This window comes from Pteropus medius, unplaced genomic scaffold, assembly GCF_902729225.1.
Source record: "Pteropus medius unplaced genomic scaffold, Ma_sr-lr_union100, whole genome shotgun sequence".
Lineage (NCBI taxonomy): Eukaryota > Metazoa > Chordata > Mammalia > Chiroptera > Pteropodidae > Pteropus > Pteropus medius.
The window spans coordinates 6,089,309-6,116,100 of NW_024344437.1; the positions used below are offsets into that span (position 1 = coordinate 6,089,309).

At 36.3% G+C, this 26,792-nt stretch overlaps 1 protein-coding gene across 2 annotated transcripts in view; it reads left to right on the plus strand.

Moving 5' to 3' along the window:
- The window catches only part of SGCG (sarcoglycan gamma), a 105,553-nt gene extending 79,283 nt beyond the window's left edge, over positions 1–26,270 (plus strand). For both annotated transcript variants that reach the window (XM_039873042.1, XM_039873043.1), the window contains exons 6-8: positions 8,200–8,272; positions 23,156–23,279; positions 25,546–26,270. In XM_039873042.1, coding sequence (XP_039728976.1) covers positions 8,200–8,272; positions 23,156–23,279; positions 25,546–25,719 — 371 coding nt within the window. In that variant the 3' untranslated portion in view covers positions 25,720–26,270. The remainder of the gene's footprint in view (positions 1–8,199; positions 8,273–23,155; positions 23,280–25,545) is intronic.
- Positions 26,271–26,792: the final 522 nt, after the last annotated feature.

Here is a 26,792-nt window from a genome sequence, read left to right on the forward strand (position 1 = left end):
ATATACCCTACTTGCAACTACTGTATGCTTTCCTTGTCACTATGCCATTATAGTAACATGTTACTCTTGTTGCTACGAGTGTTGAGTGTATAAACAAGAAACTTTTGACCTAATGTTTTGGGCTGGATAATATTTTTAGAGTGAGTGGGGAGCTGTGCTGTGCACCGCAGGACATGTGGCAGCATCACTGAGCTTTATGCATAGATGCAGCAGCATCCACAACCCCCCACACACCCCTCGACAAGTTGTGACAATTAAAATGTCTCCAGACATTGCCAGAAGTCTTTGAGGAAGGGTGAGAAGGGAGGGGGTAAAATCATCTCTAGTTGAGAACCATTGGTCTCAACTATACCATTTCCCTAGAACTGATTAACATTTACTTAATGTGTACTGTGTGTTAGTAATTAAGCTAAATTCCTATAGTACAAAATAATGAAGACATGCTCCCTTTTAGGTGATGTTTATATTCTAGCTGAGATGCAAAGCATTAGTTAGTTTGTTGGACACAGTCTGCTAAGGACTGTAATAGGTGCTTGGGCCAGGGCTACAGGACCTGTCTGGAGAGGGGGACAGGTCGTGCCAGAGAGTGATGGAAAAAGAGACAAGAGTGGGTCAGAGAAGTTTTCTCCAAGAAAGAGAAGTTAGCGCCAGTCTTAGAAAGATGGATAGGAGTTTATCAGGAAGAAAAATTAAGGATTATCATCCTAAAGAGAGTGTAGAGCCTGGGTGGGTGTTAATAGACAATTGCTAAAAATAATAATGGATGACCTTTTTGAGTTCCGATCCCAGCTGCCTCATGACGTGGATGAGTGTAGACCCTAAGCGAGGCCTCCGCCTCAGTGCTTCGCACGATGCTCCAAGCATCTCTACCCACTGATCTCTCACTGACTGGAAGATATCGTATGGAATCCAATAAAGCAAGTACAAATTGATTGTGAAATTAAATGGCAAGTCTTGCCAAAGACGCAGGGTTTCTGGAAGTCAAAAAATGATGTAGAAATACTGGAATCCCTAAAAAAAAGCCTGAAATGAGACAAGACCTGAAAAGTCAGACTTGCCAGCCACTTAAGAAGTGAAAATGAACCAAAATGATGACCTGACAGGGACTTCAGAATCGATAATTTTAGTATCACAAGATTAAAATAGTCACCCTTGGGAAAACCGGCCGTGCCCTGTTGTTATGGTTTTACTGCAAATGTTAAATATTACATAAGCAATGTCATATTGTGCCACCGTAGTAGGCAGAATTCTAAAGATGATCCCCAGTGACGTTTGCCCATATAGTTCCCTGATCTCTAAAGGTGGGTGGAATCTGCAAATAAGACGAGATATCACTCCCACGATTATGTTATTTTTATGGCAAAAGGTAGATTACCTGGTTGGGCCCTGTCTAATCATATGAGCTCTTTAGAAGCAGAGGATTTTCTCTGGCTGGCCGTAGAAGGGGATATCAGAGGAGCTCAAACTGCAGGAACGAGGAACGATTTGTTGCTCCATTGCTACATGAAGATGGAGGGGGCTGTGTGACAAGGAACGCTGTAGCTTCCAGAAGGTTAGAGGGGCCCTCGTCTGACAGCAAGAAAACAGGGCCTCAGCCCCCAAAACGCAGGGAGCTCTAATTCTGCCAACAACTTGACTGAGCCTGGAAGCGGATTCTTGCCCATGGCCTCCAGATGCCCGGATTTTGGCCACGTGAGGCCCTGAGCATAAAACCCAGCCAAGCCCACTGGGCAGGACTTCTGACCTACAGAAGTAGCAGCTAACAAATGGGCATTGTTTTAAGCGGCTAAGTTTGTCATAATTTGTAACACAGAAATGGAAAACTAATACAGCCATCGCACATTTCCAACTGTGCTGGAGCAAATCGCACCAAAAACAAAACTTGATTTATTCTTTATTTCGCATGATTTCACAGTTGTTACAGTGGTGACTGAGTTTTGTGCAATAGAAAATACAACAAGAATATGTTTATAAACTTTAAGTTTTCAAAATAAATTCCAATTAAATTTTTTTTCTCCACTACTTCCCATAGAAGTTTGGTTCCTGTTTTAAATGGATTGACTCCAAGCCTCTGCTGGAGTTGGTTGGGTCAGCAAAAGCAGCAGCAGTTGACAGCAGGGGGAGAGGAGCGATGAGAGAGGAGACAGGCCGCCAGCTTCACTCTGGGGGCTGGGGAAAGAAAACTCAAGGCTCTGCTTCCCTTATCTGCTCTCTGGTCACTCCTAAGACTGACTGCACTAAGCAGGGGATGGGCTGGCGCTTTTTTTTAACCACTGCGCTCCAAATTCCTGTCTTGCACTAAATCCTAACTCGGCTCAGATAAAGAAGTCTTTTCTTGCCATTATCTTTGTCTTATGTACTGAAGGAATAAGATGAAATCTCTAAGTCGTAAGCAGCTTCCATATAGACTTTAGTCGACTAGGAAACTGAATAATCGTTTGAAAATCAAAATTGTGGAGGAGATGAACCAATTTGACCAACTCGGTTTGAAATAGACCTAGGCCTTTAGCGGTCTCCTTTGTCTCCCTAAAAATAGAATTGGTCACCAAGTGACCAAAGTTAGCATGCCTCTTTCACTAACCCCAGTTATGGAACATGTGATTGAAATAGCATCCAAATGTCATTTTCAAAAAAAAAAAAATTCTAGTCCATTGCCAGGGCTGAATTCTGGAAGATGATAAATTATTAGTTTGGCTGCCCCAAAAGTATTTTAGTTCCTTGGCAATGATTTGCTAGGCTGGGTCCATTGCTTAACATTCAGTAAGAAAAACAGCGTCCTGTAGAGGTATCCATTTTCTTATCACTAATAAAGGAAACGAGACCTAAGGATTAGCCAGCTCAATTTATTGATACCTCTCTGTGCAGCTAAGCAGGATCACATAAAGTCAAAAGTGATGGTGTAGAAATGCTGAAGTCACCCCGCAAAGCCACTCACAAAAGAGGACCTGGAGAATAGGATTTAACAACTGAAGAAGTGAACGAAAACAAGGATGGCGAATCCAAGTCCCTTAAAGAGAAGAGACAGACATCTAGAAGATGCTTATAAATCACCGTGTCCTCCAGGCATATGTCCAGCACATTCATCCCCAAACCCTGTGATGCAGCTCTGTAGACAGTGGACGATCGGTCCATCAGCTAACAGTCTTTCAGCAGAAAGGAACGAAAGACCCAATTAAAACTGGCTTAAGCTATAAGGATATAAATGATCTCCTATGAGAAGTCCGGAGGTAGGCTAGCTGCAGGTTTACTAATTCAGTGACCCAGTGATATTTTATTCCAGCTCTGCTTCTGTCGAAGCATGTTGGCACCCTCCTCCTGGTTGCATGATGGTTCCATCACTTCTAAGCACCACTTCCCTGTGCGACGACCTCCCCAGTCTTCTATGAGGGGACCTCGATGGCCTTTGGTGATACAGCTTCTTTAAGTGACCATTCCAGCCTAAAATTCTCCTCGTATTAAATTTCTGGCACTTCTCTTGTAAGTGGCATTTAGCTAGAATTTATTTTTTTAACCCAATCTAAGAGACTTTTAGTTTTAGAGAGGAGTGTTTAAGACATTCACATTCATTTTGATAACTGCTCTGTTTGAACTTATCTGTGTCCTATTATTTCATGATTTTTATTTTTTCATCTTCTCGAATTTGAGTCTGAAGTAAGCCTGGTGTAAACAGGACATACAGAGGGACCAGATCATGCAGGGGCTTGACAGCAGTTAGAAGAAGTTAGGATTTTTTTTAAGGGCAGAGGGAAGACATTGAATTGTTTGGAACGTGGCGATCCTAAGTTCGTTATACATTTTGAGATCCATATGACCATTGCAAAGGAGAATAGATTATTTGGAGGAAAGAATGGAAGCAGTGAGACCAGTTAGGATGATGTTTATTGTAGTAGGGGCAGTAGATGATGCTGACCTGATCATTACAGGAAGGCTAATGACTCCAAACCAAGAACTACCATATAGAGACACATCGATCAAATGGGTGGCAGGCATCTAGGGAGGGAATCAAAGATGAAAGGATTGTCCTTGTTTCTGGGTGATAGCATTGCCCTCTGGGTAACGAGGATGCCTCAGGAGGAGGAGAATACATTGCCAAGATAAAGAGAATGGACAGTTAATGTTTTAGAGACACAAATTGAATATATCTGCGAAATAGCCGAGTGGGTATGTCACGTGCTTAGAGCAGAAGTCTCCATCAGAGAAGTAAACGAGGGCATCACCAACCAACTGAACTGTGAGAGACGCCAACATAATGGCCAGGTAAGGGGAGAACAGCCAGCCACCAGCGGAGAGTGAGGAGGGACACGGCGTGGTAGGAGGGATGTCACAGAGCCATTTTTCTGGTGCCAAGAGAGACTGTTCCCGGAGTTTTGGGTCCAGGAAAGGGGAGGACAGAAATCACCCTTGGATTTATATCATCATGGAGGTCATTATTATATTCACGAGAGCATTTCCACTGGACTGTTAGGCAAAGGACCCTTCGAAGTGGTGGCAGAGAGAACAGAATGAGAGGCAGCAGAGACATTATGTGGCAGTTTGGCCAAGAAGGGGAGCAACGGAATTTTTTTGCAATGCTTGAAATGCCCATTTCAGTCCACACATGCCCAGTGAATGTGTGGAATCAATATTAATAAATGGTTATCACACATCTGGGTATATAATATCCACTGTTGAACAGAAGTATTAATATCAAATTCTGTATACTTCTGTAGCCGAAGGAACCCAGGCGTAGCAGCACGTTGGGAAGCACGGAGCCGCTGCCAGCGAGGTCCCCTCCAGCGGTTAGGCTGTGTCCATGCCCTCCATGACCGCCGGGCTCTCTGCCACGGACTTTTCAACTGCTTGCCTGTTTCAGTCCATCTTGTACACAGTCTGGCTACCCATCGTACATGAGTATCATTCATCATAAATTGCTCTAAGATCCTGAAAAGATGGCATCATCCAAATACTATTGCTGCTCCATAATAGAAATGACCAGACTATTTACTACATCTAATCTTGGTGACATAGTGTTCTAAAAAAATAGATGTTAAAATGACTGTTTTGTGTGTGTGTGTCTTTTTTATTATACTTCGTTGTATAAATAATATGGATACAGGGTTATATTATACTGGGTCATTTTAATACATGATTTATATGATGATATTTTATAGTGGAATTTTTTTCCCTTCCTAAAATTTGCATTATACAACCTCAAATAATATGTTCTGTTTTCTATAAGGATCAGATGTTACACCAATTATATTTTTTATATAATCTTGGTTGAGATTATTTAAGTATGAGTGCAAACATAAAGAAAATGTGATGTCGACAATCGGCAACCATTTCCTGAGAATTATTTTATGAAACCACTTAGGAAACATCTATTTTACTATGTGCAAATAAGTTAAAGAATATTTATTTTGAGGCTGAAGAGTCATACAGTCAAGATCATGTAATCTGGGCATTTATAGTTTCAATGATAGAGAAGCTGGTCTTCTTATTTGAAGATAATGCATATTAGTCTATAGACTTTATGTCTGCCTATAAGTACATCACCATTACCACATGTTACGTTAATCTCTCTAACTCTGCTATCAGAAGGTAAGTAATTGGTATACATTTAAAATCTAACCGTGAAATTACACTCCTGGTAAAATGGTCCCACTTGCCACTCCAAGAATAACTTTAGCTCTTAGAAGATAAATAATCGAAGCTGTGTTAAGGTAAATATTGCCTACGCAATGGAAATAAATACATTGCAGTTTCTAGTTTGTTTTAGGAAGGGTGTGTGTTTCTAGAGAATAAAATATGTTGACACTGTTTTTCTCAGTCATCATATAATTTTATTTATATAAAAATAAAGAGACAAGATAATTATACAGAAGTTTATGGCCCACATTCCTTTTCGTTCTATCAACCTAGCTATGAAAAGGAATCATTATTTTTTGATGATTTATAAAGCTTATCTAGGTTTCTCATAAGAAAACACTAGTCGCATTTCAAACAATACTGTATAAACCACAGACGATTAATCTACTAAGTGTATAAAACTATACTGCACCTATCTCTACTTACTAACGATTGGCCTAAGATGTATTTTTTCTTTACTTTTTTTGCATATTTGGCAAATCAGAAGCAAGGGGGTGAGAAAAGGGTAAAGGGAGTACAAGTATTATACAAATTTTTGTGTTAATTTCCCTCTTTACGCCAAACAGAAAATGTTGTCTATACCTCAGCAAACCAGACATTGTACGTCAAAATTCGATTGGCACAGTTTGCTGTGGAAACTCCGATGCTTAGTATGGTTTTACTTTTCGAAATGGTTACATTATCATTTAGGTTTGCTTAAGTGGTATTTTAAGGAGCAGGGTCCTATGATAGCATGTATGAGGCTCTATTCTCATCTGAATGTAATTTGCATTAATTATAATTTTCATGAAACATTAATCTATACTTTTCCGTTTCTTTATTTCAGTTGATTATAGTTTTTGTGTTTATCATGCTACCACATCTGGTTTGTAATTTTGAAATTTTCTTTTGTACTAATTTAAGTCTCTTTCACTTCTGTGCCACTAACTATTATTCCTTGAATGAGAATGTGTGCTTTTGTCATATCTTCATATTTAAGCAAAATTACTAAAGAAGTAGTAATTATAATAACACAGCCGATAGAGGTAGTAATGTTGTGAAGATGTGAGGGTACCGTGAATTGTTAAATTCGGAAGGGCTGCCGACAAGAGTTTTGCTCCAGCTCATCGCTTCTCACTTCGTGTCTGGGAAATCTACTCCCAGGCTTTCAAGGGCAAGTATCAAGACTAGTACAAGACTAAATTTGAAAATAAACATTTAAATTGTTTTCAGTGTTTCCGCAAAAGGAAAGTCTGCGCAGTGTAAAAATGTGTGCTGAGCTCCTTTTGAAACCAAGAGGGAGAGAAACAATTTCCAAACTGCAGCTGCAGACGGACGGGTGCTAAGATAGGGGTGGGGCTAAGCCAGGGGTGGAGCCTAAGCCAGGGGTGGGGCTAAACCAGGGTAGAGCCTATGATAGGCATTAGGTAAATCAAAATGCATGTGTACAGGCAATGTGATGCTACTTAAATCTCTGTGTGCCCATAAAATTAAGGAGAGATATTGGAAGTATAAATGAAAGATAAATTTGTATTTCCATGTCGAATCCTTTACTTTTTCAGGGAACTGGATTATTCATTCATTCCTATACACCGATGACATTTCCCTGCCCCTGGCTATACTTTTGCTGTCCTTGAAAAGCACTGTCTACAACCTCCATATGTAGTCATAAAGGTCTATTTATTTTAAGGTTCAGACCCACTGCATTTTACTATAGAAAGTTATCCCTGCTGCCTTAAAGTAATTCTTCCTTGCCATTGACCCCCAAAATAACATAGTTGCATCTTGCTACCGGCACATTACTTTCTATTGTATAGTATTTGTTATTTGTGGACGAGAAACCCTATAGCATATAGATTAAAAGTGCGGGCTTTGAATTCAAATCGTAGCCTTGCCCCTTAGCTGTGTAACTTTAGGCAAGTTCATTCACCTTTCTGTTCCTCAGTTTCCTAGTTTCAGTATAATGGGAGAATAATCTTACTTGTAGAGTTCCGAGTGTTAAACCAGTTAGATATATCGAAGAGCATGTCACTGTCCCCTTTGCATCTCTGAACCCCCCCATCGACACTTTTCTTGTGTATAATCAGGTTCTCAGACAAGTGAAACAACCAGGAACATACTGATTCCTAAAAATTGGAAATTTGATTTTAAATATTTAAAACTTTTGATTTTTCTATAATTTCCTAATGTGTCTTAAGAAACAAATGACACGAGATACAATTTTTACACATAAAATCTAGGAATGAGTCAAATTACTATTACCTAAAATACATGGACTTACGCAATTTGCAACTGAAATTACTTCTTTTTCCGTTTGAGGGCTGATACTGCATTCTGGTTTTAAAATAAGCCTGCGTGTTTGGAATTGCTTTAAAAATCATATTTTTTTTATAGGAAACTAGTGACATTGTGGTATCTTTGGAAAAGAATGCAATCGTGCCATTTTTTTCCCCCTGCAACTCAGACATCTGCACAAACTCAGCCACAAACATCAAAACTTACTTGTATTTTCATGTATCGTCTAACTGTTTATTTTGTGTGGTGTCATTTAATGTACTTTTGTGAAATGATGTATCTTTGGTTTCTGTTTAGGACCCGAAGGGGCTCTTTTTGAACATTCAGTGGAGACACCCCTCGTAAAAGCTGACCCATTTCAGGAGCTGAGGTAAAAATTTTATTCAAATATAAACACCCTGTCTTATAGAAGATACCCGAGTAGGTGCTGGAATGATATTTTAGCAGTTATTACCAGATTGCTTCTTATTCCATTAGTTGTCTTTATTCTTATGACTTTCCGCTTGTAACTAACTAGTCATTACTTACTGATTCTCCACTCTTCTTGGCTCTCTGGCCGCAGGCCTCTGCTCTGCCTGCCACCGCTTCAGCTCAGACCCTATACTAGTCCTGTGGCCTATTCCAGCCTCCAGTTCGTTCCTCTCTTACCTGCCTGTCACACTGAAATCAGAGGAACTTGGCTAAGTGCAACTACATGTTTAAAGTTCACTGATTCTGCCTCAAACACAGGAACGTTAAAGGGCTCCACTGGGCGTTCACAGGCCTCCATGAGCTGGGCCTGGGCTACCGTCTGAGCGAATATCAAACCCCTTTTTAAAGTAGATGTTACTGTTTTAAAATATATAGATCTTGAAACTAAACAGATCATCTTATGTTGTCCCATTGGGACATAAATCCGCTACTTATACAATGGGCCCTTACTAAAAAAGAAATGGCAGAAGAATATTCTTTTGCTTTCTAAACGGTGATACCAATGGAGGATTACATAAGCTAAGCGTTACAGCCAAAGTGATTGGGAAAATAATGAAATTGCAGGGGATTACTTAAGGAATGTGGTGAGTATGGAAGGCATAAACTAACATGTATTGAATGCATTCGGTTGTCAGGAACTGTGCTCTGTGCTGTCACAGAATTTATCTAATTTAATCATTAATTCAACCTTGTAAGTAATCAGTTTTATAAAAGAGAAAACTGAGCTGTAGATAGTAGCATGTTCTCAAGCACAAAGATAAAAAAGTAGCCAACTCATAATTCAAATCCAGCCCTGACTCCCAAGCCCATGTGTGTTGTTTACTCTCTCTGCCACCCAAGTGGACCCCGAGTGATTTCTTTGATCTAGTGCCAGACTCCATTGATTGATTATATGATAGTTATGTTTTCCTCTGTAAATTCTTCACACAAACTGTCTTTTACTTTATTTCTGGGTCCAGTAGCATTTCCATTCCTGGCCTGAGGAAAATGAAAATGATTCTAGAATCTCCTAATCGACCTTTGAAAACACCGAATGTGGATTTTGTAGGATTAAGATCATGATGCATTTATAAATATATCTCTGAAACGTGCATGTTTAAATATCACAATGTAAAGGTTGATATTTGCTCAAATGGTAGTCATAAAAGGCATATTATCATATCATCTGCAAATAGACATACTTCCACATCTTCTTTTTCAACTCTTTGTCTCTGATGGAGTTCTCTTATCTAATTACACTTCCCAGCATCTTTAGTACAGTGTTAGAAAGAAATGGAGATAGTGTCCTTCCTTGCCTGCCTTTTTCTAGACTGAATGGAAATGCCTCTGGTGTTTCTCCATTAAGTAAGATGATGTGAACTGTTTTATAAAGTAAGCAAGTATCAATTTCTATTTTGTGTTGAATGGGTGTTGAATTTTGACAAAGGCTCTTTAGCACTAATGGAGAAAGTCATATATATGTGTGTATATGTATAATATATATATATATTCCTTAAACATATTAATATCATATTAATGGGTTTTCTTATATTGGACCCATCTTGCATTCTTAGGAAAAAAAATCTACTTGGTCATGGTATGGTAGTTTCTTAAAATGATTTTATATTCTATTTGCTAATATTTTATCTAGGACTTTCAAATTTGTATACATAGGTGATATTGGTCTATGATTTTTGTGTGTGTGCACTGCCTTTGTAAAATCTAGCTAACGATGTTATTCATATCTCAAGAATTAGGATGATCTCCTTCATTTTCAATGTCTGGAATAATTTGTGGATAGTTAGGACACTGTGGTCTCTAAAGGTTTGGTAGAATTCTCCCTGGAACCATATGGGCCTGATGAATTTTTTTTTAAGATAGTTCCTTAACAGTTAATTTCTTCTCTTAACCAAAATTTGTCTATTAAACTTCCTACCTTTAACAGGGGTCAATTTTGATCAACTGCATTTCCCTAGAAAATTACTCATTTAATCTTGGTTTTCATATACATAGGAAATTACTCATTTAATCTTGGTTTTCATATACATTTGTATGGTGGTCTGAAAGCAGTCTCTTAGGAATTTTAATTCCTTCTGTTTCGATGTTTTCTGAAATAACTCACTGATAAAAATCAATGTCTATAAGTGCATGATTAACACATGAAACATCGAATCGATGTAGTATCATCTGCATTTTTACATTCCTCATGCCAAGTATTTATTTTTCACTTATCACAGGTTAATATCTTACGTCAACCTATTAACAATGAAAACAATTTATGTCACCATAAATGGACATTTTATGGTATGGCTGGTTTTCCTTAATTCTAGCAATTCTAAGAGAAAAAAATCATAAAATGTCAAAAGGGAAAAATAGTAAATATAGTCAATTGGACAACTGACAATAGTTTGAAGAGTTTGAAGTTTCATCCAATAACAAAATAGCAGACAGTACTCATACAGGAATTCATCGATGATGTCTTCAGCTCCTGAGCTGTATATAAAGTGCTATTAAATCAAGAATATGAAATACATGTAAAAAATGAATATTCCAAAAGTAAACTTATAAGCTGGCCTTCTAAGAAAGGCATATGAATATATTGGTTCTTATTTTCTTTTAACTAAAAGGATTTTTTAAGATTTAATTTTTATCTTTAAATAAAAACTTAATTCTTTTTAAGAATGACAGGTAAGATACAAAGTACTGAACAAAGGTCCTCATGGAGATCTCAAGGCTAACCTTCATTTTATGGTCCACTGGCTTCTGTGGTAATTAAGTTTAGGCTCCCACAAAAAAAATCGAATTGTGCAGGTCATTTAAGCATAGCCATCTGATCCAAGTGACATCAGTTATACTGTAATGCAACCAGTTTCTACTCGTCACATTGACATTTCACTCCCTTCTAGACTTTAGAGATTATTAGTATTTCTTCTGTGAAGAATAGCCTTAATGAGTTTAGGAGGTGATTTTTTTTTATTGTTCATGAGTTAAATAAATTGTATATTTTTTTCAAAGCAGAAGCAAACTTTTCAGAAATAATAAAATCACAGGAGTAATTTGGATGATTGTGGAATGGTACCAGCATTGAGCGTGAGCAGTACTTAAAATTTTGTCATGTTATGCATTTTTAGGAAATACATCCTATAGAACTGGGTGGTCTTTCTTCTGAGTCGTAATGATGGATGATTCAATTCAAATGAAAATAGTTGAAGTCAGTAAGGATGTATATGAGAAGAAATAAAGGGCAATAATATTAATATCAATCAGTGTCAAATTATGTCTACATTTAAACATATATTTTCTATAAATTCAAGTGAAATACTTGAATATTTCAAACCTTATACTCATAAATCATAATATAAACGAATATGTAACTATTAATAAAAATGTAGACATTTGAGACGTGGTTCCTTAGTGTAGTGGTTAGCATGTCTGCTTTACACGCAGAAGGTCCTGGGTTCACACTCCAGTGGAGCCACAGACCATGGTCTATGGCCATGTCACCCTGAACAAGCCCAAGGTCTGATCTTGGAAGCTCAACAGGGTCGGGCCTGGTGAGTACTTGGATGGGAGACCACCTAGGAAGACCAGGTGCTGTAGGCATAAACAATAATAATTTAAAAAACATGTAGATATTTGTAGTATAAATGTGACTACTATAAAAAGTCATTGCATAGTTTATTAATAAACCAAAATACAAGCTCTTTAAGCTTTTATGTACCATAACACAAGCTTTTCTGTACAAAATAAAAATTAAGTATAGCAATGAGAATATAAAAATAAACCCATATCCAGATCTCCATAAACATAAATATTATATCTGGACAGTTAAGTCTGATGAACAGTGAGTTGCAAAAGACAGTAAATGCTTCACTTGTTAATCATACATTTTTAATTGTTGATTTTATCTTGGAAAATATTTGGCTAATGTGAAATTTAATTTATCCTGTGGCAGTATGTGAAAATAGGACCTTTAGGAACTTGGGTCTATTCGAAAACACTGCTTGAATGTGAAAAAGGGAGTGAATTTTCTCAAAAACATTTTTGGTTTTTCATTTTTAGGTTTTTAATCCAATTAGAATTTATTTTTCATGTGGGGTATTAAGTAGGTAAATCATTTTATATTCTTTTCCAAATGAATAACCAGTTCTAAAAAGTCAGTCTGTTCCATGCTTATTTATAATGCTACTTTTGTCATCTGTACAGATATTTTTAATGGACTGTCTATTCTGTTCCATTGTTTCATTATTTTCTTCCTAAAACAATTTTTCCCTGATAGCCTGTTATCCGCTAGGGCGAGTTCCCCACCGTGTCCTCTTCAGAATTGTCTTGATACTATTTTTACACTTTCATTTTTCCATATAAATTTTATAAACAGTTTGTCACATTTCATGCAAAATTCTATTGGAGTTTTAGTTGGAATTGCCTTGAATTTCAGGGAGAATTCATATTTTTAGAAAATGAATTCCCTCATCCCTAGACACGGTATATCTCTCTGTTCACATAGTTCTTTCCTTATACTCTGCAATAATATATATATTGAGGTATTTTCCATTCAGTTTTGACTTATGTTACTAGATTTCTCATACTTTTTAAATTGAGAATGAGTTCTTTTTCTATTACATTTTCAAAGTAATTATCATCGATTTTTGCATAATAGTTTTAAGCTAGCCACCCTGCTGAACCCCCTTATTGGTGCAAATATTTTGACTGTAAAACCTATAAGATTTTTCAAAAAGGTGCTAACACTATATGAAAAAGTCATCCTTTTTAATTATTATACTTCTTATATCCTTGTTTCATTGCTTCGGCTAGGACCTCCAGTAAATGTTGACCAGTGAATAATGACAGATACCTGTGTCTACTTCCTGACTTTGAGAAAAGCTTCTAAAGTTTCAAATTAAGTAATGTCTGCTATAGGTTTTTGGTAAATATCTCTTATCAAGTTAGGAAAGTCCCATTTTAGTCTCAGCCCATTGTCTTTTTTTCTGGTCTTTGAAACAGTGTGTAAAGAGCAATCAAAAATTTGGTATAAACTCATCTGTGAAATGAAAGATCCCGTGCTTTTGAGGAAGCTGCATTTGTTTTCTTGACCAATTCATTTATTTAATGAAATTCCTCTCTTCAGGATTTTTATTTAAGTCCATTTGCCTCTCTATTTCTTGCTAGAAACTTTTCCCTGACACTCGAGATTTCAAAATTGTGAGCATAGTTATTTATTATGGCCACTGATTTATTTGACTTATTTCTATTATCTTCTGTTATGTTTTATTTAATGTGCTTCTTCTTTTTACTTTTTCTTCTTTCTGACCCTTTGTTGGATGAAAAAACTTCTCCTTATTCTCCCCACCCATATTTCTCTCTAATGGTTTTTAAAAATTCTTTTAATAATTATCCTTTATTTTTCTACACATGGAGATATATTTATACTTTCTAACTAAGTTTATCTTTCTCTCCCCAAATAATGCCAAATAAAAAAAAATCAGTTTTTATCCAGACTTCCCTTTCTATGTTGTTTTATTTCAACTTTGCTTATACTCATCTCCCCGCTTTATGTTTTCAGACTATATATACATTTTATTAATTTTTCTAATGTCCACCACTGCTTGCAAAATACTCTTTTCTTCTTGTTTTAATTTCTGTAAGTACATTTTTCAGTGAGGCTCTGTGTAGTTAGTAAAATTTTCCTCTTGGCCTGAAATCTAGTTCTTTCACAGCTGAATGGTGCTTAAGCTGAGATATATTTCTAGGCTGACAATAATTTTACATCGGCATTTTTAAGATTTTGTTCATTACTTTTGGTTCTTTGTAATCAATCTGATTTTTTTTCTTAATACTTTAAGGCTTTCTCATTAAATGTAATGTTTTGCAGACTCACCATTAAGTGTCTGGATGTTGGATATGTTTTCATTCAAACTTGAGTATTGGCGTACTTCTTCAATTTTAGGAACTCGTGTTATTTTTCAACTCTGAAAAATTATTAGCCATTACCTATCTATTCATATCTACATCTTCCTCATTCTCTAAAGTATAGGGGTTCTTGACTTGTGCTCTGTGGATCTCTTGGGGCCCAAGGATAGAATTTAGTTAAAAACTCTTTGGGTTAATGATTTTGAATATGAAAAAGAAATTCTTCATTTTCATAGACCTCTAGTTGAAATTTAGCATTCTTTCAACTATAAATGATAGGCAACAAACCACAGTAGTATTAGCAGTTCTTTTGATTTTTTTCACCTATCAAAGTCACAGATATTTTCATGTCATATAAAAGTTATAGCAAATATCTCAAAATATTTTTCATGCTTGTTACTGCTTTGAAATTATAATAGTTGTAAGGCCTATGACTAGATCTTATTTAATGCGTTACTAAAAAGCTCATAAATTACTCTATCACACATTTAAAGATATTTTTACACCTTTATTTCAAAGTTAATTGTTTCCTTTGAAGTTCTATGTGCTTTGTTTTAGGCATTTAAAAACATAGACTTCACCATTGTGCCTAATGGTCTTGGCACAAAAAGAGGCCAGGAACCTTTGTGAAAGTCCCTCTCTGTGACTCCTGTCCGCTAGGTTGGAAGTTCCATCTTCATCCTCCTTGCCTCTTGTACTTCAGATTTTACATTTCTTGTTTTCTCGTGGAATTATCAAATATACATTCCAATGTCCTATTCTCTCTTCATACATGTTACGTCTACTATTTAGTCTACCTGAAAACTAATTTTTTTATTTTTTGAATTTCCAATTACCTGGTTTTTAAATCTTTCTTTTCTACTCCAGTTGTTCCATGGACATTATCAATTTATCTCTTTAAATTCTCTAAGCTTAATGATGTTTTAGTCCCTTTCTGCCTGCTCTGTTATCTCTAGTTCCTCATGTTAATTGATTCTCTTGGGTGGTTTGAAAAATTTTGCCTGGAAGCTCATCCTCTTCGATTATTTGTTTGGGGACAGTTGTCATGGAAACCGTCTTTCATTTGCCTTAAATGTCAGTTTAGCATTCACTTCTGCCCGGCTCCCTGTAGGGATCACTGTTCTAAAGCCAGTTTTCATATGTGTTTCTCAGCTTGGGGCTTATACAAAGCTTTGGTGAATGTGGATCTAGGTTCTACGCTAATGCATGATTTATGATGTGTCAGCTCCTGTCTGTGTGCCCTGAGGCCATTTCCAATGCCCATCCCCGCAGCCGGCCACAACTCCCTCGCTGTAGAGATTTCAAGCTCACATTGAGGTGTGTGTCTGCCTATTAACTGATGGGCTCCAGCATCAGCTCCCGCTCATCATTCTGGCTATGAGTTTCTTCTGTTTCTGGCACCTTGAGAGTGCTCTTTCGTTTTATCTGTTTTGTTTTGGTTTTATTCCTAATATGTGTTTTAATCTTTTTGATTATATTTGATCACATTTTATCTAGCATTTATACGTAATTGGGGAGAGAGGAGAGCTCTGTCAACCAGACTTATCAAAGCGATATTTTTTTGACCAAAAATTGAATCTTGCCACTACTCTGCTTATGTCTTTTAAGTTGCTTGAATATTGGGTTCCTAAGAGAAGGAAATATTAATGGACATAAAGGTAGAATTTACTAGCAATACAATAGTAGCATGGGATGTTAATACCCCACTCACATCAACGCATGGCTCATCCACACAGAAAACAAACAAGGAATAATAGCCATAAATGCCGCATTATACCAGATCAACTTAATAGACATTTTTAGAACATTTCATCCCAAAACTGCAGATGACACATTTTTCTCAAGTGCATATGGAACATTTTCCTGGACAGACCAACATTAGGCTACAAAACTAGCCTCAACAAATTCAAGAAGAATTAAATCATATCAAGCATATTTTCTGACCACAATGGCTGAAGCTAGAAGTCAATTACAGGAAGAAAACTGAAAAAAAAAAAAACCCACAAATATTTGGAGATGAAATAACATACTAGTAAAAAAAGCCAATGATCAAAGAGGAAATAAAAAACTACCCTGAGACAAATAAAAATGAAAACACAACTTTCTAAAATGTATGGGATGCAGCAAAAGCAATTCTAAGAGAGAAATTTATAGCGATACAGGGCAACCTCAAGAAACAAGAAAAATCTCAAATAAACTATCTAACTTCACACCTAAAGAAACTTGAAAAAGAAGAACAAGCAAAACTGAAAGTAAGCAGAAGAAGGAAATAATAAAGATCAGAGCAGAAATAAATGAAATAGAAGCAAAAAACAAAAATAAACCCAACGATAGAAGAGATCAATGAAACTAAGAGCTAGTCCTTTGAAAGGATATATAAAATTGACAAACCTCTACCAGGACTCCTCAAGAAAAAGAGGAGAGCTCAAATAAATAAAATCAGAAATAAAAGAGGAGAGATTACAACTGACACCATAGAAAGACAAACGATCAATAAAGAATACTATGAACAATTATATGCCAACAAATTAGACAAACTAGAAGTAATGGATAAATTTCTAGAAACATACAACCTTCTAAGACTAAACCAGGAATAAACAGAAAGTCTAAACAGACCTATTACTAGCGATGAAATTGAAGTAGTCAAGAAACTCCCAACATGAATCAACATCATTAAAATGGTCATACTACCCAAAGCAATCTATAGATTCAATGCAATCTCTAACAAAATACCAATGGCATTTTTCAGAGAGCTAGAACAAATAATTCTAAAATTTATATGGAACCATAAAAGATCCCGAATAGCCATAGCAATATTGAGAAAGAAGAACAAAGTTGGAGGGATCACACTACCTGATACCAAACTATACTACAAGCCTACAGTAATCAAAACAACATGGTTCTGGCATAAAAACAGATACACTGATCAATGGAACAGAATAGAGAGCCCAGAAATAAATCCACACCTATATATTCCCTTAATATAAGACAAAAGAGGTAAGAATATACAATGGGGTAAAGACAGTCTCTTCAATAAATGGTGTTGGGAAAATTGGACACATACATACAAAAAAAAATGCTGGACAACCTTCTTACACTGTATATAAGAATAGACTCAAAATAAATTAAAGACTTAAATGTAAGACCTAAAACCTTAAAACTTCTAGAAGAAAACACAGGCAGTAAACTCTGATATTGCTGGCAGTAAACTCTGATATTGCTAACAGTAATTTCTTTTCAGATATTTCACCCCAGGCAAGGGAAACAAAAGAAAAAATAAACAAATGGGACTACATCAAATTAAAAAGTTTTTGTACAGCAAAGGAAACCATCAACAAAACAAAAAGACAAACGACTGATTGGGAGAAGATATTCACTAACAATATATCTGGTAAGGGATTACTATCCAAAATATATAAAGAACTCATACAGCTCAACATCAAAAAAATAATCCTATTAAAAAATAGGCAAAAGACTCGAACAGATATTTCTCCAAAGTAGAAATACAGATGGCCAACAGACATATGAAAAGATGTTCAAGGTCACTAATTATCAGAGAAATGCAAATTAAAACCACAATGAGATATATCGCCTCACACCTGTCGGAATGGCTACCATCAATAAATCAAAGAACAACAAGTGTTGGCGAGGATACGGAAAAAAGGGAACCTTCACACACTGTTGGTGGGATTTGCAAACTGCTGCTGTGGAAAACAGCCTGGAGGTTTCTCAAAAAATTAAAAATGGATATACCTTTTGACCTAGGAGTTGCACTTCTGGGTATTTATCCAAAGAAAACTAAAACAATAATTCATAAAGATCTATCGACTCCTATGTTCATGGCAGCATAATTTATAATAACTAAGTTATGGAAGCAACCTAAATGCCCATCAACAGATGACTGGATAAAGAAGTTATGGTTCATATATACAATGGAATATTATTACTCGGCCATTAAAAAAAAATGAAATCCTACCATTTACAACAACATGGATGGATGGACCTAGAGGTTATTATGCTGAGTGAAATAAGTCAGACATAGATAAATACCATATGAATTCACTTACATGGAGAATCTAAGGAACAAAAAGAACAAACTAATTGAAAACAGACACAAATATAGAGGACAATCTGGTAATGGCTAGAGGGGAGGGGGGTTGGAGGGCTAGGAGAAAGGGGTGAAGGGTTAAAGAAGTACAAATCAGTAGTTGATAGATGGTCACAGGGATGAGGAGCACGGCATAGGGAATGCAGTTAGCATTAATGTAATGGCTAGGTGGAGAGCTAGAGGAGAGATAAAGCAATGAGGGAGATCATCTTATAAACTATAGAAATGTCTAGCCAGTGTACTGTATACTTGAAACTAATAATAAAATTTTTAAAAAACCAAAAACACCAAAAATAAAAGCCCAGGACCAGAGGGCTTCAGAAGTGAATTCTATCAAACATTTAAAGAATTAATACCTGTCCTTAAACTATTCAAAATATTGAAGGGTAAGAAATGCTTTCAAACTCATTCTATGAAGGCAGCATTACCCTGATACCAAAACCAGACAAAGACAATACGAGAGAGAGAGAGAAATACAGCAAATATCTCTGATGAATATAGATGTAAAAATTCTCAACAACAAAATACTATCAAACTGAATTGGACAATACATTAAAAAAATTATATACCATGATCAAGTGGTATTTATACTAGGGATGCAAGGATAGTTCAACATCCACAAAACAATTATGTGATACATTGCTTCAAGAAAACCAAGAATAAAAATCATATGATTATCTTAATAGATACAGAAAAATTCAACATCCATTTATGAGAAAAACTTTCAACAAAGTGGGTATAGAAGGAACTTACCTCAATATGATAAAGGCCATATATGACAAGCCCACTTCTCACATCATACTCAATGGTGAAAAGCTGAAAGCTTTTCCTTTAAGAACAGGAACAAAACAAAGATGCCCACTTTCTCTTCTTTTATTCAATATAATATTGAAAGTCCTAGCCACAGCAATCAGATAAGAAAAAGAAATAAAAGGCATCCAAATTGGAAAGCAAGAAGTAAACCTCACTATTTGCAGATGATATGATACTATACATAGAAAACCCTAAAGAATCCACCAAAGGTATTAATAGAATAAATGAATTCAGTAAAGTAGAAGGAAACAAAATTAATATACAGAAATCCATCATGCTTTTATACATGAATAACAAATAATCAGAAGACGAAATTAAGAAAACAGTTGCATGAAATAGAATAAAATATCTAGAAATAGATTTAACCAAGGATGTGAAAGACCTGTACTCTGAAAATCGTAAGATACTGAAGAAAGAAATTGAAGAGGACACAAATAAATGGAAAGATATACGAAGCTCATAGACTGGAAGGATAATACTATTAAAATGACAATACTACCCAAAGCAATATACAGATTCGGTGCAATCTCTATTAAAATACCAATAGCATTCTCAGAACTAGAACTAATCCTAAATTTATATGGAACCACAAAAGACCCAAAATAGTTAAAGAAACCTTGAGAAAGAACAAAGTTAGAGGTATACTCCCTGATTTCAAACTATACTACAAAGCTATAATAATCAAAATAGTATGGTAGTGGCATAAAAACAGACACATAGATCAATGGAACAGAATAGAGAGCGCAAAAATAAATTCATGCTTACGTAGTCGATTAATATACAACACATGGTGAAATATACAACAAATGGTGAAATGACAATGTCTTCAACAAGTGGCATTGGGAAAACTGGACGGATACATGCAAATAAATGAAACTGGATCACTTTCTTACACCATATACAAAAAAAACCCAAAAACCCTTAAAATGGATTAACGACAAATGTAAAATGTGAAACTATAAAGCTGCTAGAAGAAAACGTTGGTAGTAAACTTTCTGACATTGCTATTAGTGAAGGAAACCTTCAACAAACAAAAATATAATCTATTGAATGGGAGACTATATTTGCAAATGGTATATACAATAAGGGGTTGATATCCAAAATATATTAAAAACTCACACAATAATGAAAAAAATGAATATGCTAATAAAAAAATGAACAGAGGACATAACGAGACATTTCTCCTAAGAAGACAACAGATGGCAACAGATGAAAAGCTGTTCAACATCGCTAATCACCAGGGAAATGAAAATCAAAACCACAATGAGATGCCAGCTCATACCAGTCAGAATGCCTATTATCAAAAAGTCAACAAAAATTAAAAGTGTTGGTGAGGATGTGGAGAAAAGAGAACCCTTGTGCACTGTCGGTGGGACTGCAAATTGGTGCAGCCACTACGGGAAACAGTATGGAGAGTCCTCAAAAAACTAAAAATAGAACTACCATATGACCCAGCAATTCCACTTCTGGGTATTTATCCAAAGAAAATGAAAACAATCATTCAAAAAGATCTATGCGCCCTATGTTCATTGCAGCATTATTTACAATAGCTAAGATATAGAAGCAACCTAGGTTGTCCATCACTAGATGAATGGATAATGAAGATGTAGTATATACATACAGTGGAATATTACTCAGCAATAAAAAGAATGAAATCTTGCCATTTGCAACAATATAGATGGACGTAGAGGGTATTATGTTAAATGAAATAAGTCAGACAGAGAAAGACAAATAATGCATGATTTCACTTATATGTGGAATTAAAAAAATAAAAACAAAGCAAAACAAAAAGAGACTCAGAAACAAAGATGTTGTTTCAGAAACAAATAAACTGATGTTTGCCAGAAGGGAGAGGTGTGTGGAGGTTTGGTTGAAAAAGGTGAAAGGGAATATAGTCAATAATAGTGTGATAACTTTGCACGGTGACAGACGGTAACTAGACTCAGAGTGGTGAGCACATGATAAGGTACATAAATGTCTAATCACTATGTTGTACACCTGAAAGCAAAATAATATTGGATAACTATACTTTAATAAAAAAAATAAGTATGGGCAAAGGTTTGGGAAATTAGTTAATTCTATTTATCTTTTAAAAGAAACACAACTTGAAACTCACCTGCTTTAGCAACTAAATTATCTTAATTGTATTTTTATAACACATATTTTGTGTGTATGTGCAAGTATGTATGTGTCTAGATGTGTGTGTATCTATACATGCAATTCCAGTGCGAACTAATTATCAGGGTACATACACACACACACACACAGCTTATTTGTTTATTTGGATATATTTCTGTGAGTGTTCAAAACTTTACTCTTCATATAAGTCATGAGTAAATATATATTTACATATTCAAAGAAAAGGGTAGATAACTAGCAAACTAAAATATAACATAAAGAAAAAAATAAGTTCTTTTATAACTGACTACTACTGTTCAATGTGTTTGTGGAAAAGTATACTTTACAGCATTCTAATCACAGCCTTTTTGGTAAAATATGTCTTAACCTGTGTTGAACTGAAATGTTTTATCTTTGAAGCTAGAAATGATGCAAAGAAGTTTGTTCTTCTAGGAGGATCTTATTATAATATGGTTAAAAACTAGTAATTGGCCCTGTTGAGGCAATTTTGTTGATAACTGATCTTTGAAACAGATTCTCTTTCACTAGTATCTTCAGGTTCACCAATGGTTTGTCTGAAATGGACCAGACCTCTCTCTACAGGTTGCTTACTGTCTTCATGTCTTCCTCCCGCTCCTGCTTCTCTTCCCCTTTTCTTTCTGTCAATCCAGGCAGGAAGAATGTGGGCAATTAGCAGAAGTCGAAATAGCAAAATGGGTAATCAGCTAGACCAAGCTCACTTAGACATACCAGTGTTTTCCTATAACCTAAGCTCAACATAATTTGATGAATAAATTCCAAAAATGTCTCTACGTGCTTTCTCATACTCAAAGTAAGATTTCGAAATGTGTAACAGATCAATTTTTACATAGTGAGATGTACCTAAGGAAATGAAACTTTGTATTCTATAATAGTGATAACTAAAAAACTTCCCAATTAAGGGTAGCACCCATCTGATTTAAAAGTCTATCAAATAAATATTCAGTCGATTCAAATGCAAATTAATTATCAGCGTATTTCTCTCTTCTTAACCATGTCCCTTTTTCTTTCCTACTCACCCCAATTCTAATCATACCCTATATGGGGAGGAGTATGGACCTTTTTCTCTCCTGTTCTCTCATAGATCTTTAACCGTTTCAATCAAATCAGCCTTTCAAACTTTTGTGTTGGTTTGGGTTGGAGCAGCTGCAAAACCTTTCAAGTGATCACACTGTGCCATCTGGTGGAAATAGTCTTTTTCAGGCAAATAAGAGAAAGTTCCTGGTCCCTATATTCCTGGTTCTGTATCTATGACTTATTCACAAGAAGATTCTGATAAATTTTACAAAAACAAAGCCAGCCAACGCTAATCTCCATCCTGTCTATCCACTCCGTCGGTTCAGTATTATTTCCAAAAGAAATCTTTGCATCTGCGCTATTATTCTAAATTAAAAAAAAAAAAAAAAATCCAACAAAATCTAAAGAACAAATTTACATTCTACTTTTTGAACATGCAGCAGATGCACGTATTACCCTTAAATTTGTCTTTTTCCCACACAAATTTATGTCTTGACTAAAAAATAGTTATAGAGTTGTTTACAAACAGCATTTTCTATGTGCTATGTCAGAGTGCTTAACCGTGCCATCTGAGACTACTGCATACAGTTAGGGCTCTCTAATGTTTTACCTGTCTTTAGGAAGTTAATTTCTTTACTGCACATTATTTCTAGGTTAATCAATGAATCATGTATAATATATTAGCATTCAAGAATGATGGGAAGATATATACCTTATTACTTATATTTCCTATACCGAGCTGTTCATTGAGGGATACCTGGGTTAGCTTTTTCTTAATACTATTTTTTCCTGTTTCAGGTTAGAATCTCCCACACGGAGCCTAAGCATGGACGCCCCAAAGGGTGTTCATTTTAAAACTCATGCTGGGAAAATCGAGGCCCTTTCCCAAATGGATATCATTTTTCACAGTCGTGATGGAATGGTGAGTTCGGTAGATCACGTATGTCCTGACGATACTCACGCCCATAAGGCATCAGTATATTAAATGTATTGTAGTTTGTAAGAAAACATTGTGAAAGGTGTAGGGTAGAAGATGTGAAACAAAGGCAAGAGCCAATTTAACACCGAAAGAAGGGCCAAGAAGGGTTAAAACAATTCTCTGTGGGATCTAGACACTTGTTAACAAGTTTCTAATTATTTTCAGCTTTGAAAAAACACTACAGACTTTCAGAGCTTACAGAGACTATATCCACTCTGCCACTTCCTAGTGATCCACCTTTTCTTAATGTGGCTGTCACCAGGAGTGACAAACGTCATCTGTGCTTGCTCAGAGCGCTGGGCTTCCTTGTGCCATGTCATGTTTAAGTGAAAATAAGATCTTTAAAAGTCCACTACGATAAGGATAAAACCCGGAACTGCAAGCCTGAAAATAAAACATCACTGATATGAGCCAAAGTCATGAGGTGACGGAGCACATGCCACTCAGTATTGATTGTCCTAGTGCTAGATCAGTCCACCGATTACCTATTGGAATTCAGGAAAGTTAACAGGCCTCTCTCCATGTGTCAAATAGGGGAAATAATATTTGCGTAACTGTGTCACGGGGTTATGAGACACCCATGTGGTAATATGGGTGACAACATTTTGAAATTATATTAATAGGAAGGTGTAGTTGAGGCAACAAAGGAAGACCACGAGAGGCAGCTCATGGGGACCCATCCAATGGCAGCGTGCTGATGGGCTACAAACGTCATCTGGCGAAGCCCCTGCAAGTTTTAACTTAAATGTTTATGATGCCGGGAGCAGATAAATGCAAAAATGGACATCAAGAATTTTGGAATCTCACCACTAAATCCTAATGTCACTATTTTTAAGTAACATTACTTATTTCCTTGAGTTAGGTGTCATTTTACAAATAGCACAGGCTGACTCATAATTGAAGTTGTTTTCCCTTATCACTGGGAGCCAGTTCAGAGTGAAGAGATGTCTGGCCTCCCACAAAATGTCCCATCAAAGCGAAAGATGAGCAAGGAAGCAGTATGTGGACTACCAGTGACGAGTTTGCTGGAAGAAAAAGAAAGAAGTAACGACTAGAAAAAACTGGCCAATTAACTGTAAGAAAGGCTAGAGGAGAAGCTGACAAGTTAGGGCAAAGCAGAAGCACATGGGGAGATGTGAGTATGCACAGAACCCAAAGCTTTGGACAATAGCTCTACTTAAATAGGTTCTGCTTTTTAAAATATAATGCCCATTTAATTCCTTGACGAGAGTGTCTCAGACCACAGAGGGAGAGCCTTGCCTGTAATGCCACCGATACTGTCCCGCCTACGGCTTCACACGGCAGTGGTCATTGTCCCAGGAGGGAGTACAGAGCGCTGACACGAGTTTGCTAAAAGATCGGAGTTCATGGAGGAGAGCCACATAACATAAAGGAGGGATCTAACCTTGTTGTCAAGGAAGGACTTATGCCTACCCACAATGCACTTTGATTCCGTCTAACGAGCGAGCGCCCTAGGATGGGTCAGATTTGGTTGCTCAGTGCGACAATTCTTATTGCCTTCAGTTATCGAAAAGACTTCCCGGTCTCCATCACTGGAGATTTGTTTGCATTTCAGTTTAACTAAACTATAACAGGAACAAAAAATGTATTAGCTTTAGTCTGTGTGTGTGTCTACTGCTTTTCTGCATCTAATAGAAGGTAGCAGAGTTTCAAATATTTAAAAAGTTAGGGAAATGGTTAATATCTAATAAGATGAATGTAACCGCTTCTCATAGGAAAAGAAAAGGAGAAATTCCAGCATTCACAGGCAAAAAATTATTAAGATGAATCTACTTCTGTGGCTCGTACTTTACCCTAATGGGAAGGACATGATTTAATACAGAGCCAGAAACATCCAAAGGTGAATGTGAATCAGCCACAGAATCCTATTACTTTTGTCAGATAATTCTGAAAGGTATTTTGGGGAGTATGTTATCATAAATTTTCATAGCTCAACTAGCACAATGGGTAAAGGTAAAAATGACTTTCCCCTAATTTGGAGAAGGAATTATTCAGACCTGCCCAAATGTGAAAAAGAAATAGGCTTTAAAAGAATCAGACAAGTGTAGTATGACCTATGTAAAGCCAGGTGCTCATTTCATTTTCTACGCAGAGAACGAATTTATTTGCAATTTTTAGAATATGAATTTTATGCTTATCATGTTCATTCCTTCTTTACCACTTAATTTCTCATTTTTCCCGCAAACAGCTTGTGCTTGATGCTGAAACTGTGTGTTTACCCAAGTTGGAACAGGGTACGCGGGGTCCTGCAGGCAGCTCACAAAGACTCTATGAAATCTGCGTGTGTCCAGATGGGAAGCTTTACCTGTCTGTGGCTGGCACGGCCACCACGTGCCCTGAAAACAGCCACGTCTGTCTCTAGACCATCCTCATCTTCCATGGGACACCTGCCTCATTTCTCTGGGCTTTTAAAGTACTGACCTCAAGCCTTCAGTTAGAGCAGCTTGATGACCTGTAAAACTGAGATGGCAGGTAGAAGGACACACTTTCAAAAGGAGCTCAGAAAACAAAATGAACCACCGCAGTTGCCAGGACGAATAGCGTATGGATGTTAGACACAGGTCAAAGGATTTGAGAAGAATGTGTTTATTCTCTTAGGTTGGTTCATTTTCATCAGAACCATGTGACTGTTCTTTTCTTGTTCATGTCAATCTACAATGAAATATTGAACTGCTGTGTGAAATTAATTTATGATGTTCAACGGTGGATATATAACTCCCCCTAAAAGTAGCACTGGCCAGTACTAAAATGCCCCAAAGTTCTGTGACGTGTTTTCATTATATCACACAAACCCGAGTTCTCCATTTTAATGCAAAGCATGTCAGGTTTCACAAGATCTTCAGGTTTCAAAGAGATTTTAAAGTTGATCTGATTTTCAATATGTACTCAAAGGAATAAATTATACAAAATCAATCATGCTTTCTTTATATATCGTCAATGAGCAATAAAAACCTACATTTTTCACAAACTTCAGTTTGAGTGTCTTAACTCTCTTTAATCCTCACAACTCTTTGAGGTAGGTATTATTTTCCCCCAAGTGACTGGCGATAAAAAAGGCTCAGGTAGGACAAGTCACAGGGCTATAGAGTATCTACTGAAATTAAACTAAAACAGGACCTACATTTGAATAGCTGTTTTCACTTCAAAAAACTTCCATATGTTGTCTCTTTCCATCCAAAACACTAATCTGCATAACCGTGTAGATGGGATAATATTCGTTTACAAATGAACAAACAAGTCGTCTACCAAGGTTAAACAGCTAGTGGCTGGCGGGACTCGTAACTGCCCAGCCTGTGTCCTGACCTCTTTGCGAGACATAAGACTGGATGTAACTTCACAGAATCAGATTCTGACAGTTTGTGAAAATACATTTAGTGCCAGTTGATTGTATAAGTTGCTATATAAATCAAGTAGGACACACTGAACCTATGAAAA